The following is a 12743-nucleotide window of genomic DNA, read 5'->3' on the forward strand; positions in this document are numbered from 1 at the left end:
TTGATGTGCAGCTGGCAGCTTGAAATCCTGTTGTGTAGGCAACTCGCTTGCAATGTTTTCGTGTAAATGCATTGTTTGCCTTTTGGCATGGCCTTGTGTAGCTTTTGTAGTTAGCTGCTCTTTAGTTGTGCTTGTCATTGACATGTCCATGGATATGGACTCGTTTAATAGCAAAGTCCCCCTACGGTTTGCTGTTGCCAGCAGTGAAGGTTTTGCTATTTTAAGTTCCACTTTCATTGGTTCATTTACATGCATTGTTTGTCTTTTATGCTGCTGATCAGTTGCTGTAAGTCCATCTTCCACAATAGCTTCATGTTGGTGCATAGTTTGGCGACTATTCTTGACTTTAGGTTCCGCTGGTGGCTGCACGCAAGGCAACAAACTGTCCTCGAACATATCCTCACTAAGATGCAATGTTTGCCTGCGGTCTAGTTTGCTTGCTGGTTTCTCTTCATGCATGGGCTCTGCCATATTCATTGTTTGCCTTGAATTTGGCGCTGTTTCCACTATGTACTCATCCAAATGTAATTTTTGCCTTTGTGTGGCATCTGCTGTTGTAAATTCTAGTTCAATATTGACAACTTTATGCACTGTCTGGCTGTGTTGCGGTTCCAGCGTATTGAGCGCTGCTTCGCATCTCATTAGCTCATCAAGTTCCATATTTGTAGTTTCGTATACGGATTCGCGCTTTGATGAACACTTTGAGTTGCTGCGAGTTTCGTCGCCCAGTTTGGCATGCGACAGGAAGTTGGTGTCATTCAACATTTGCTCATCTGCCTGGGAATAGCGATAATTGAGTTTCCTCTGCACTTTGTTATTTGCTTCAGTGGGCTTGGGCTGTGTTGCAGGCGATTGCAACATGCTTTCATTAAAGTTGAGCGTGCAACGTGGCTTGATTTTATCTCTTATTGGCACATCGTGTTCCACGGGCTTTTGCTCTGTGCTCTGGCTAAACAGCTTACGCCTGCGATCGTGAATAGGTGTTCTAGGCCCATTAGGAAACACTTGGATGCTGCCAGAGTTCAAAGCTTCGTTTAGTTGTAGAAAATTTAAGCGCTTGCTGATTCCACTCTCAACCATTACATCCATGGGTATGAGCGGTGAGTTTGTTGAATCATCGGGCAGAAATTCTTGTGACTCCTTTAGCGGTGATCTATGTGCACGCACCGGCGTCTTCTGCTTTGGCATATTAAGTGAAAAATCACAAGACATGTCAAAATTCTCAAATAAAACAGTCTTATGCCTGGTGCTGACTTTATTTTTTGTATCCATGTCTTCATCTGGCTCCAGCTGAAAAATAGTTTAATAATGGCAGCACTTAAGGCAGCTGTTTAGTATAAACTCACCCCAGCAAATGATAAATTGCTTGGCATTAGATCGAATGTCTTTTCACAAGTAGGCTGCTTGTATATGCTACATTCATTCAATTTATGACGTTCGGCATCTGACAGCGACAGACTGTCTACGCCTCTGCTCGCAGGCAAGAGTATGGAAGAATTTGGGGCTGGACGAACTATTCCCAAACTATCCCTGCCAGCTTTTCGTACACGTAACGAGGCATCTGTGTCCAGAGGTATATTTTCTATATTCTCATTTGGCAGCAGTGTTACATTTATGCTCGAATGCAACTGAAACTGCAGCGCGTTCGCTTTGCATGTTTCATCGTCGTCAAAAACAAGCGGCTGTGATTTGCTTTGCACCAGCGAAGCAGCTGCAGTCGTTTGTCCTGAGCTGTCGTCAACATTAAGATGATCCGATATCTCATATGAGTTGTTGTAGTCGTTGGGCTTCTCGCTTGCATTAAACTCTCTGCAATGTTGAACGATTAATAATAAATTAAAACTAAATAACAACAGTCCTTTTACCTTATGAACTTCTTCCCGCTAAAACTGATGCGACGCTTGATTGAGCGTGTAACATCCTCTTCCTGGTTTTCCACGGGCGGCTTACGTAGCTATTAAAACAAATGTTACACAATAGTGTTAATATTATTCACTTTGCATGCTCACCGAACTTCTTCTATTATTCATTATTATATTGGCATTAAAATTTGCTCACAGTTAATTTGCTTCTTTTTCAAATAGACGCGACACTCGATGCTGCCAACTCGTTTAATTCAGCAGCATATTTATCGATATCGCGCCATATTATTGTAGATGATATTCGCTCAATTGCGACGTTATTTCCATCTCGCTTGCACTCACTGCTGCTGCGCTGTGCTACTATTGTGGATAATACTTGCTAAGTTATTTGTGCTGAAGTAGCTACACTAGTGCGATGGTAACCCTAATAAAGAAAACCCAACATGTCGAAGTTCAAATCATAATAAAAACAACACGCAGGCGAATGCAAGTCCTATTGGAGTCGCGCATGAATTAAATGCAATTTTCGTGCTTGCCATTCTTAGTTACGTCTTTGTAATATAATTCGATGTAATTAGTGCCGCGTTCGTGCATGCCACTTAAAGGAACAATTGAAATAAGGAAGTCAATGATTTGTGCATGATTTGGTGCCGCTAAAAAAAGGCAAGAACCTGTTGTTGTTGTTGACAATGTACACAATTATGCTAAAATAAAGAGAACGCAACGCAACAACAAGACGGAAAAATCGATTGTGCTCATTTTTGTTTTGATTCGCAATCGTGTTTGTTTGTGTTTGTGTCCAAGCGGCGGCTTCTGTGTGTGCGTGCGCGTTTGTGTGTGTGAGACAAGGGCGAGTACAAATCAAAACAATATCCATTATTTGCAAACAAAAAACATTGCAACACGCACACACACACAAATAAAATGCAATGACTCACGGCGGCGACGACGAATAAACTAGAACAATGAAAAATCATCAAAAGTATGCAAAACTGCCCCAAGATTTGGATTTGAGTTTTCAAAGTGATTTGGACTTGCTGCCGGACACAGCAGCCGACATCGGTGTCGATGAGTTCAATCTGAGTGCCAGCGTCACGCCACCTGCAAGTGAAGACGACGACGAGATTGTAATTGCGGCCCAAGTTGGCGCGGGTGGTGGACTGCGTCTAGCACCAACGGCAGCGACGGCAATTGCGACTGCGACGGCGACCGCAACGTCGGCAGCGACAGAGACACGTAAGAAAGGCAGCAGCAGCAAGAAGCAATTGGAGCAGCTCTACAACAGCAAAAATAAGATCTGCGGCCTGGGCAGCGATAGTATTATTGAGGTAAGTGCAACACACACACACACACACACACACACACACACACACACATACACATGCCACTTGCCTAGCAGGCCTTGAACCAAATGAAAATTCTATGCAATTATTAGGAATTATGTTAAACGCTTGTCATTAACTTAAACTGTTTACTCGACTATGTTAGAATCTCAGCAATGCCCCCATTACTGCTTATGCAAAGCAAAAGATAAAAGTGGAAATGCCAACAAAGGAAACCACAAACAAAACAAAAAATCGATAGAACAACAAAGAACGTCAACGCAGGCACCTGACAAATAAGAAAAAAAACACACACACACACACGCACACACATACATATATATTTTTTAGCCCAAGAGCTAAAATAATTTTGTATTATCAAACAATTGTTGAAATGGCAGAGCAAACATAAAAATTAAAAACTTTTTGTTGTGGCTGTAGCTCGTTAATGCTGCGTTTGTTAATGGATTTATGTTGTTGTTAAAAGTCATTTGTGCGTTCCCCCTAATGATGTCGCTGTCTATCTCGAAATGTAGCCGAATTCGCAGATAAGGCATGTAATATGCTCTGGCAGGAGTTTGAGCTTCAAGCCTGACCGACATGAGTGCTTTAAGATCTCATCAGCTTGTCCAACAGCAAGCTTAACGTGCAGAGAGTGTGGGGCTGTCATGGGTTAAGCACAGCTACACTGCGCTAAAAAGTATGCTTTAAATTCAAGTTGAAGTTGAAGTTACTTCAAAATGTAAAATTTATTGCAAGCTGCGCTTTTAATAAATTTAATAAAACGCGTTTTAGCAACAATTTCAATTAATTTCTTACAGTGCGCACAAAAATCAATAGCAGGTTGTATATAGTATGCACTTGCTTGAGACTGTGCTAGATAAATAAATAATGTCAACTTGTGCGCAACACTCTCACTAACACACACACACAACTGCCTATTAACTTACACTATGCAACATAAATGAGTTATTAGTGGCCCGCAACTCAATCAATAATATGCCAAACCCATATCAATCATAGAAGTTGTGCATTTTAAAATTCGTTACAGTTAGACCCACCACCCACTCCACCCACCACCCACCAAACGTTGGTTAATTGTGTCATGGGCAGTCGTTGACGCTGTGGCATCTGCCCAGCGCTGTAAATATATCGAGTCTGTTGCTGGGCGGTCGCATTCGCTTACATTGTGGGGCTTTTATTTTCGACGCTGACAACGCACGGGAGAAATCTTTTGACAAGCTTGTCAATCCCATTGTAGCTTATTTCGCATTGCGTGCGCACCCCACGCTTCATTCTTATCAAACCCAACACAACAGGGGATTACTGTACAGTAAAACAGCTGCGTGTGCTGCGTGCAATTAGCGGCAGCAAGTTTAGTTTTGAATTAAGCATAATGTAGTTTTGGACTTTAGTTGCTGCGCATTGCAAACTAATCGCCTTAAAAGCGTATTTAAGCTAATGGCAAATAGATTTTTATTGCGTTGCACAAATAAATTATATTTATTATACTAATATTTAGACTAAATTAGTGTTTGCAGCTTAATAAACAATTTTTCCGCGTTTATAGTCGCGCCAGCATTTGCTCCAATGTGGACAATCGGGCGCTACAAAACCTTTAATTTAAAGATATATATGAGCTATAAATTTTAGTTTGCTTTATGTTTTACTTACTCGTTGCCAGCGCTATGAGCGCTGCAATTAAAAGCAGCGTGAATTTTATATGCATATTGCAAACGTTTCGAGGGTTTGATTAAAACTGTGGCTGCGGCTAGGAAAATTTTTATTTATATTTAAAATTGACTTGGCAGGGGGAACTCCGTTGTTGTTGTAGCGCTTATCGCTTATATATATAAATATATGCTTAATATAGCGTCTGAGTAAGTCGACTTAACACTTTTGCATGCAAAACGGGGAGAAATAAATAAAATCCCAAGCTTTGCTTATCGCTCTAATCAGTTGGTTGTCAATGCGCTGAAAATTTTCAGCTTTGTTATACAGTAAAGCCTCGCTAAGACTTTGAAAAGTGTCTTAGGAATTTATAATCTTGTATGTTATCTACTCATGCAGTAACAAAAACGTGACTCTTATCAATTTAATAATAAAAAAGCAACTGCAGCAGTTTTGCATGTCATTGCCGCGACCTAACTTTAAGTTTAGGTGTTGGCATCAAGCCAGATTTTGCTCAACGCGTTGATTTATATTTATTTGCTATCTACGCTCGCTTATCATAGGCAAAAAGCGTGCACTTTGCATTAAATTTATAGCTGTTGACGTAGCTCACGCTCAACTATTTTACACTTGCTGCTTGCTTTATGTGCTGGGGGCTGGGGCTGGGTGCTGGGGGCTGGCCAATTGCCGTGTGCTCATTCAGTTTTTTGTATGTCAACCAATTAATTTATGCCCTCAGTGGCAGCCAGCTGAAGTGTGTGTGGCTCATTATGAAAGCAGACTGAGGCTGAGCTGCAATCTAACCTACATTTTGGCCTCGTTGCTGGCTTAGGGCGGCGCTGCAGCTTTAACACGCATACGCCACGTTGTATGTGCTACGTGGCGCTTGCTTCATTTTGGGGCCAAATTGTTGTGTTGCGTTCTGTTTGCTTATTTTAGTAAGCGACAACAACAACAACAACAACAATTGCGAGCAGCAGCAGAAGGGCGTGTCAGTTGCTTTTGTAGGCGTGTTGGCTGCGCTGCCTCATGCGCTTTTGTTTTTGGATTTGTGACATAAAAATAAATGCTTGGAAATGCTTTTGTGCAACATGAATTTACAACAAGTACTAAGAATAAATATTAGCACCCCTTGCTGTGCGGCAGGCTCAGCGCTAGCCATGGCAACTGCCGCTTTGTCTGAAATAAAGATTAAATCAGTTTAGCGCTAAGCGCGCATTTCTTTGGTCTTGAATTTGCATGCTTAACGCACAGCATGAATAAATTAAACAGACTAGAAAATTGAAATACAATTACTCAAAATTGCAGCTAAGCTAAAATTTAAAGCTTTTAGTTTGCTAAGCGAGCGCGCCCTTATTAAAACTATAGAAACACATTTTGCGACTTGTGCAAATTTAATTTGCACTTTTAATTTGCCATAAAAAGCGAGCGAATTGCAGTTTGCTGCTAAAAGTTTGTTTTACAATTTTATGCATGTCCCTAGTCTGCGCCACAAGCGACGCTGCTGCTGTTGCAATTGTTGTTGCATGAAATATTTGGCGCTAAAATTTACATTTTATTCAGAGCTTATTATAATGTTGCCCAAGCGCTCCCACAGGCATTTGTACAGCAAAAAGCTTTCAGGCAATTTTTTAGCATAAATTTTATTTGATTTTTGCTATTTGATTGCAATTTATAACGTTTGAGTTGAGTTCATTATTGCGCTGATTTAACAGCTGCAGCTTGTTAAACGTTTTTAATGTCAAAAAACCACAAATTTCTGCGCACTAAAACTTTTAACAAATTGAATTAATTGCGTGCAAAATTTCAACCCCAAAAAAAAAAGCAAGAGAAACGACCACTAACTGTTGGTTAGCAGCTCTGCTCAACTCTCGGCCCACTGTTTGAACAAAAAGTTGCGGCTGCCTAAGCTGTGTGCAACTGAAAATGTTGAGCATAAAGCTCGGCAAACAATTTGTAGAAAATTTTTCGTATTAAATCAAAGGTTCAAAGTGAATGGGAATGGGAGTGGGAGTGGGAATGGGAATGGAGGCTGGCAAAGTGTTTGGGTTGAATATTTGAGCTGTTATCAATGTGCACAAAAAATAGAATTTCTGCTTTGGTATTTATGCGCGTCGCACGCGCTGCAAAGTATGCTATAAATGCAAGCTACAGCTGCACATGGCGTATACGTGTTATGCCGTGCAACTTTATGCAAAGCGCACGCTGACAAAATTTCCATAATAATAAACAGCAATGTGCAGCGCAAAGTTTGCGCTACAACAAAAGCAAAAATAAAATAGCTAAAGACTTGAAATAATTTTCATATCCGCAGGCACAACAATGAGCTGCGGCGTTATTTTAAGCGCAGGCACTTGCGAATGACAGTTATGGCAGCATGAGTCATGAAAGTCACAGCAGCGATAGTTATAGAACAGAACGTCATAAACAATACACTGAGCAACAGCAACAGCAACCGGAAGTAAGCACAACAAGCAGCGAGCTGCTGATGAAGCAGCAGCTTCCGTTCTGCTGGCGTCTTTGATAAAAGTTGCCAAAGCAGCCGTAAAAAAGGCACTAAGCTTCACTGGAGTTTATGCTGCTGCTTGTTGTTGTGGCTGCAACTTGCCTACAGCTCTTGCTCTGCTATAAAAAACATGCAAAAAACATTGACAATTGAAAAGCAACAACACATCAGCCGCTGTGCCAAAGAGCAAACAACAATATATGTAACAATGCCAGCAAATCCGTGCACAAAGCGCCGTCAGGCTAACTCGGCAATCCCTTAACAAAAAGCAAGACAGCACAACAGCGAGAGAGAGAGAGAGACAGTGAGATAGAGAGCGAGCGCTTTGTCTGTCTGATAACTCAATTATATAAAAAGCGTGCTGCTAAATTGAAAATAAGTGCAAGGAATTCAAAGCATCAACAGATATTTTTACAAGCTAACAAATATAAATGTATATTTGCTATATATGTAAACAAGCGCTTAAAGTTATTACATGACAATTTTGTACACAGAAATAAATAATTTTATTTATTTATTTATAAGAAATAATTAAAATTATGAGCTAGCAATGAATTTGAGCAATGGCGACAAGAAATTGATAATAAACTCTTAAATTTAATTAAAATACAAAAATTATTAGTTTAGCTAAGCATAAGCATAAGTTTGCAACTTTTGTTATAACAACAATAACAAAGGCTATCAATTTTTTTTAAATTTCAATTTATTTAGATGGTGTATTTTGTTGTTAAATTAGTTTGCTATTACCTATGTGGCATAAATACCTAATTATATTTTTCTAAATTATACTAAGCTATAATAATAATAATACTATAATAGTATAGGAGAATAACTTGGTTATAAACCTAGTTGACAAGTCTTGGCTGTGTTGCCTCTTAAGACGTCATTGACCCTCGTAACATTTTATTTATTTAAATGACCAAATCTTGTGTGCGGCAACTAATTTGTATTTATGCTTAATAAGCGTATCCAACTGAAATATATAAATCGAAACTGCTTATCAAAAAATACCTAATTCATTAAAAGTTTTAAATATTACTAAGTGTATTAGCTGCTCGTGCTCTGGCACCCTTACAAGTTTTCTGCGGCTTTAAAGCTGGAATAAATAAAATTAAGCTGCAACTGTTTAACAAAAATATTTCTTATCCCAACAGTTTTATTCTAAAAGTTTTAAATATTTATTACAAAGTGTATTAACTGCTCGTGCGCTGCGCTTTTTTGCTTGCCACCCTTACAAGTTTTTTGTGGCATATTTTTGTTGCCAGTTAACGCCGCCCCACGCAGCTGTCTATACATTTTTTATTATACACAAATTACATATGTAAGGCGGCGTATATGCAAAAATGCATAAAAAAGTGACGTAAACACTTTGGAGCGCCAGCGTGTTGCATATGCAGATGAGAGACTAATGGATGGGCTTGCTTACATTGCCGTAAATTGCAGGCCAGAGATTTATTTAAAGCCTAGCCAAACTATTTGTGCTCGCATTGCAGGACACATTTACGGCTTAGCAGCAGCATCAGGAGCAACTGACACTCGAACGAGCAAACAGCTGCAAGTGTCACTTTGCAGACATTTTGCACAATTTTCTCTCGTTTTTATAACTTGGAAAACTGTCTGCGTTGACAGTTTTGATGACAAGTTTAAGTTGAGAGCAGCGCCGCATTGATTGTTCTTAAGACTTGCTGTTTATTTTGGTTTTTTTATGGCAATTTACAACACATTTATGCAATGTCAGAGCAGCACATTGTTGTGACAGGCTGTAAAATATGTTTGATTGACAGCAGAAGCAGCAGCAGCTAATGGAGCATTAATAGTTGCTAAGTGAAGTGTCCAAAAGCAAAATTGAATGTGGCATGAAGTCAACTGGAATGAAGCTTCAAGTTGAAGTAGAGCTGCGCTTAAAAAAGAGAATTGAAAATGGCGTGTGATATACTTAAAGAAAATACTTAGTCTAAAGTTATTGTTTGGTCATGCAAGGCCAATAAATTTGACTTCTCAGCTACAATCAGCTGATCTAGTGCATGATACAATAATACAAGGTAGCGGGACTTCGCTCTTCTTTTTGAGTGTGTGTGTACTTAGCTTCATTCGCTCCCGCTCACACCGATTACAAAACGAAAACAGCGAGAGCGAGAAAGCTGCAAAAAGGAAGAAGAAGCTAAGTAACCTAAGAGCGTTGTCCGCTACCTTGTATTATTCTACCATGATCTAGTGTGAGCTCGCTCTTTGGCGCTGAAGAAGCTCAAGCGCTCTCTTCTTTGCGCTTGTATTCACGCGCTCTTCGCTTGCGCTTGCACTTATGCGCTCTCTTCTTTGTGCGTGCATTTGGAACTGCACTAATACAAGCTCGCGCTCTCTTTGTGCGTTCTCATTAAGTTCTATCGCTAATCTTCTATGACTTTATCTATGGCTAAGAATTATAAGGCCGAGTCTATAATTTTCTACACCAGGGGCGTCCAAGCCCTATGCTCAATGTGCTCATTTGTTTTTGTAATTGCTCTTCAGTATAGGAAGAGCAAATGCGTGTATATATACGCGCTCTTTCCACAAGCCAATGCAAATTACACCAACAATTTTTCGAATTTTTTTTTTTTGTCTCGCCTGTGCGAGCAAAGCGACAACACTTTCATGTGTTTGTTGTTGCCTTTTCCCTCTAATCACTTAAGTTACTAATAATAATTAATACGGCAGTGCCTTTAATTATTCATTAGTAAGAACTTGACTTACTTTAACTTGACTTACTTTAAACGGACACAAGTCTTTAGCTACTCTCATAAGTCGGCATAATCTCAATTGTACATATATTCGAAACATTGTGAAATTAACTAAACTAAACACACATAAATTTGCAGTAGGCAGTAATAAACGTACATATTATAAAGAAACTCTCGTCGTTTTATAATATAAATTCGCGCGTTAAGTCGCTAGCTCAACAGTTAAAATAATAAAAATTATATTTGCGTTACTTGCAGCTACCAACGAGTCTTAAATATTTTTATAGCGCATCGACTATATGTGGATTTTCAGCAGCGCAAACTTGTGCCCATCTCTAAGTGAAGTTTTGTCTTGTTCGTTGCTTCAGCTGCTGTTGGGCTGCGACTTTTGTTTGTTGTCAACGTTAAGCGGATTTTGCACTTTAAATTATGCGCCAGCCACTCAGTTCACTCAAGCGCGCATCCTTGTTCGCCAGCCCTGCAGCACAAATGCTGCAAAATGAAGCATTAAAGCTACAGCTAATTTAAATGTCAAGCAAATGGGCTGCATGTCGCCAAAGCTGTTGCACATTTAAATTGCTTAAGCTTAGTTTGAGCCCAAAAATGGGTCAGTGGCTGCTGAATTTGGCAATTCCATGGCTGCCATAATAAATTCAAATTTATAGCAAAAATGTAGCATTTCTTGCCAGTTACTTTTTACTACTACGAATGTCGTTATAATTGAAGCTTGTGCTTGACAGCATACTGAGAATTTCTTTTCAATGTGCAGCATTTCCATTTGCGCTTTTCGTTGTTACTGAGTCCTTTACCTTTTATGTGTGTGTGTGTGCGTCTGTTTTTTTCCATTTGAATTGACAGCTGTCATTGCGACACGCGTACAAATATTAACAGCACATTGACGTGTCTATTTCTATGGCAGAGACAAACTTTGACCTCTTCATATGAAATGAAATTTGTAATCAAACCAAATGTGCACAGCAGTTGAACAGTGAAACTTTTGGCCCCTTTGTTAAGTTTCATAAATAAGTAAACGTTAACAAGCGCATAAAAAATGGCTGGACAACAGTTTTGTTATGTTGCTGCCAATTAGCTAATGGCGCTGCTAACATTTCGTAGTTAACGAGGCTTTAAATTTGTAAAGCTTGATTGAGTTGGCACGATTTGGCTAAAACGATTTGCTGTGCATATTTCATGGCTTAGACTTAGACATACAATTGATTTTATGTGCCTGCAGCATAACTCAGAGAGCTTCAGCGCTTCAACGCTTGTTGGCAAAAGGTAAATTGATTTTCTGTTTGATTGTGCGTTGAGTTGTACACAGAAGTTTATTTGTTTGCTTGGCTTGACTTGCTGCTAGCTTCGGTTCGCTACGTTGCTGCTGCTGTTGCTGTTGATTGTGTTTGGGGGCGCACATTTGACATAAATTAATTAATTTTCAGTTTGCACCTTTCGCTATCGACACGTGTGTGACGCAAACAATGCGCGCATTAAATGACGAACGCACAGCTCATTCAATATATTGAGCGCTTTGTGCATTGAGAGCTCATTGTTGACAACAGTTTGTGCTTTTTGCACACTCATATTTCATTAAATGATAAAGTTCAATTTAATTGTTGTGTTACGCATACGCAACGTAGTCTGTTTAATTTAATTCAATTACTTAGAGCACTATATTTATTTAAATCGCAGCTTAAGAGCGCACGCATTGCTTTGCTTTATATATTTTATATAGGAAAGCAGCTTGTAAATAAAATAAATATTTGCTGAGTGTGTGTGCAGACTCTGGAGCTTGTAGTTGCTGCTGGCGCTAAAGCTCTTGATATAAATATGAGCGCTTACATATATAGCAAATGTCAAACATAAAATTCCAAGCTGAGTGATTGTGCCCGCCTAACAATGCAGCTCAACATGGATTAGCTGCCAGCAGCATTTCAAAAAATATCAAAGTACAGTCAGCACTAGCGTTGCTTAGTTTTCGCTTTAATTGATTTTGACAATTAGCGGCGCAGTTTGTGGTTTGTGCTATAATTTTGTATATTTCAGTCAAACGCAAGTTGCAAGTTGTTCGAGCATATGTTGCGTTTGACCGCAAAACATGTGTACACAGTGCGTATGCGTGTTTTCACTGTTTGCTCAACTACGCAAGCAAAAGTGGCATTGTGGCTGGGCGCATGGAAATGATAGCCCAGCCATATGCATAGTTATGACCACAGCTACAAAAGCGGCAACAACTCGTGGCCGGCACTAAAAAGTGTCCGTTGGTAAATGTTTGTTTGCCAGTGTTGGAGAGTGAGCGAGAGTTAAAAAAGGACGCTAGAGCGCACAAGCGATTGCGATTAGACTGCGCCTTGGCCAGCGCATAAAACGTGCAAAACAATTAAAACGAAAAGGAGATTGGTGGCCAGCATTGCTGGCTGGTTAGGGCGCTTAGCTGTTATATACTGTAGTAGAGTCCCTCGCCATTTTTTAGACTGTCACAGCACTTTTGCGACCCCCCAACCCCCTAACTAACCAAAGCTATGCGGCTGCGGATTCCTGCGCTGCTCCTGCGCTTATGTGTGTGTTGTCTGCTCGACAGCAGCTTTGCTTATGTCAATAACGCGCTATTGAGTGTCTGTGTGTCTGTCTCTCTCTCTCTCTCTATCTGTGTGTGTGCCTTATCAAC

The 12743-nt window shown here is 39.9% G+C and overlaps 1 protein-coding gene and 1 long non-coding RNA gene across 2 annotated transcripts in view; one reads left to right on the forward strand and one right to left on the reverse strand.

Annotated features, from left to right (window-relative positions):
- Window positions 1-12743, forward strand: part of LOC108600423 (mucin-19) — a 50056-nt gene that overhangs the window by 10529 nt on the left and 26784 nt on the right. The window contains exon 9 of the mRNA XM_017987787.2: window positions 2822-3190. Within this exon, the coding sequence (XP_017843276.2) occupies window positions 2822-3190 (369 nt within the window). The remainder of the gene's footprint in view (window positions 1-2821; window positions 3191-12743) is intronic.
- On the reverse strand, window positions 4595-4937 carry LOC108600424. The gene is made up of 2 exons (XR_001915187.1): window positions 4859-4937; window positions 4595-4800 (listed from the first exon to the last, which is right to left on the reverse strand). It is a non-coding gene; the product is annotated as an uncharacterized LOC108600424 (long non-coding RNA).

This window comes from Drosophila busckii, chromosome 3L, assembly GCF_011750605.1.
Source record: "Drosophila busckii strain San Diego stock center, stock number 13000-0081.31 chromosome 3L, ASM1175060v1, whole genome shotgun sequence".
NCBI lineage: Eukaryota > Metazoa > Arthropoda > Insecta > Diptera > Drosophilidae > Drosophila > Drosophila busckii.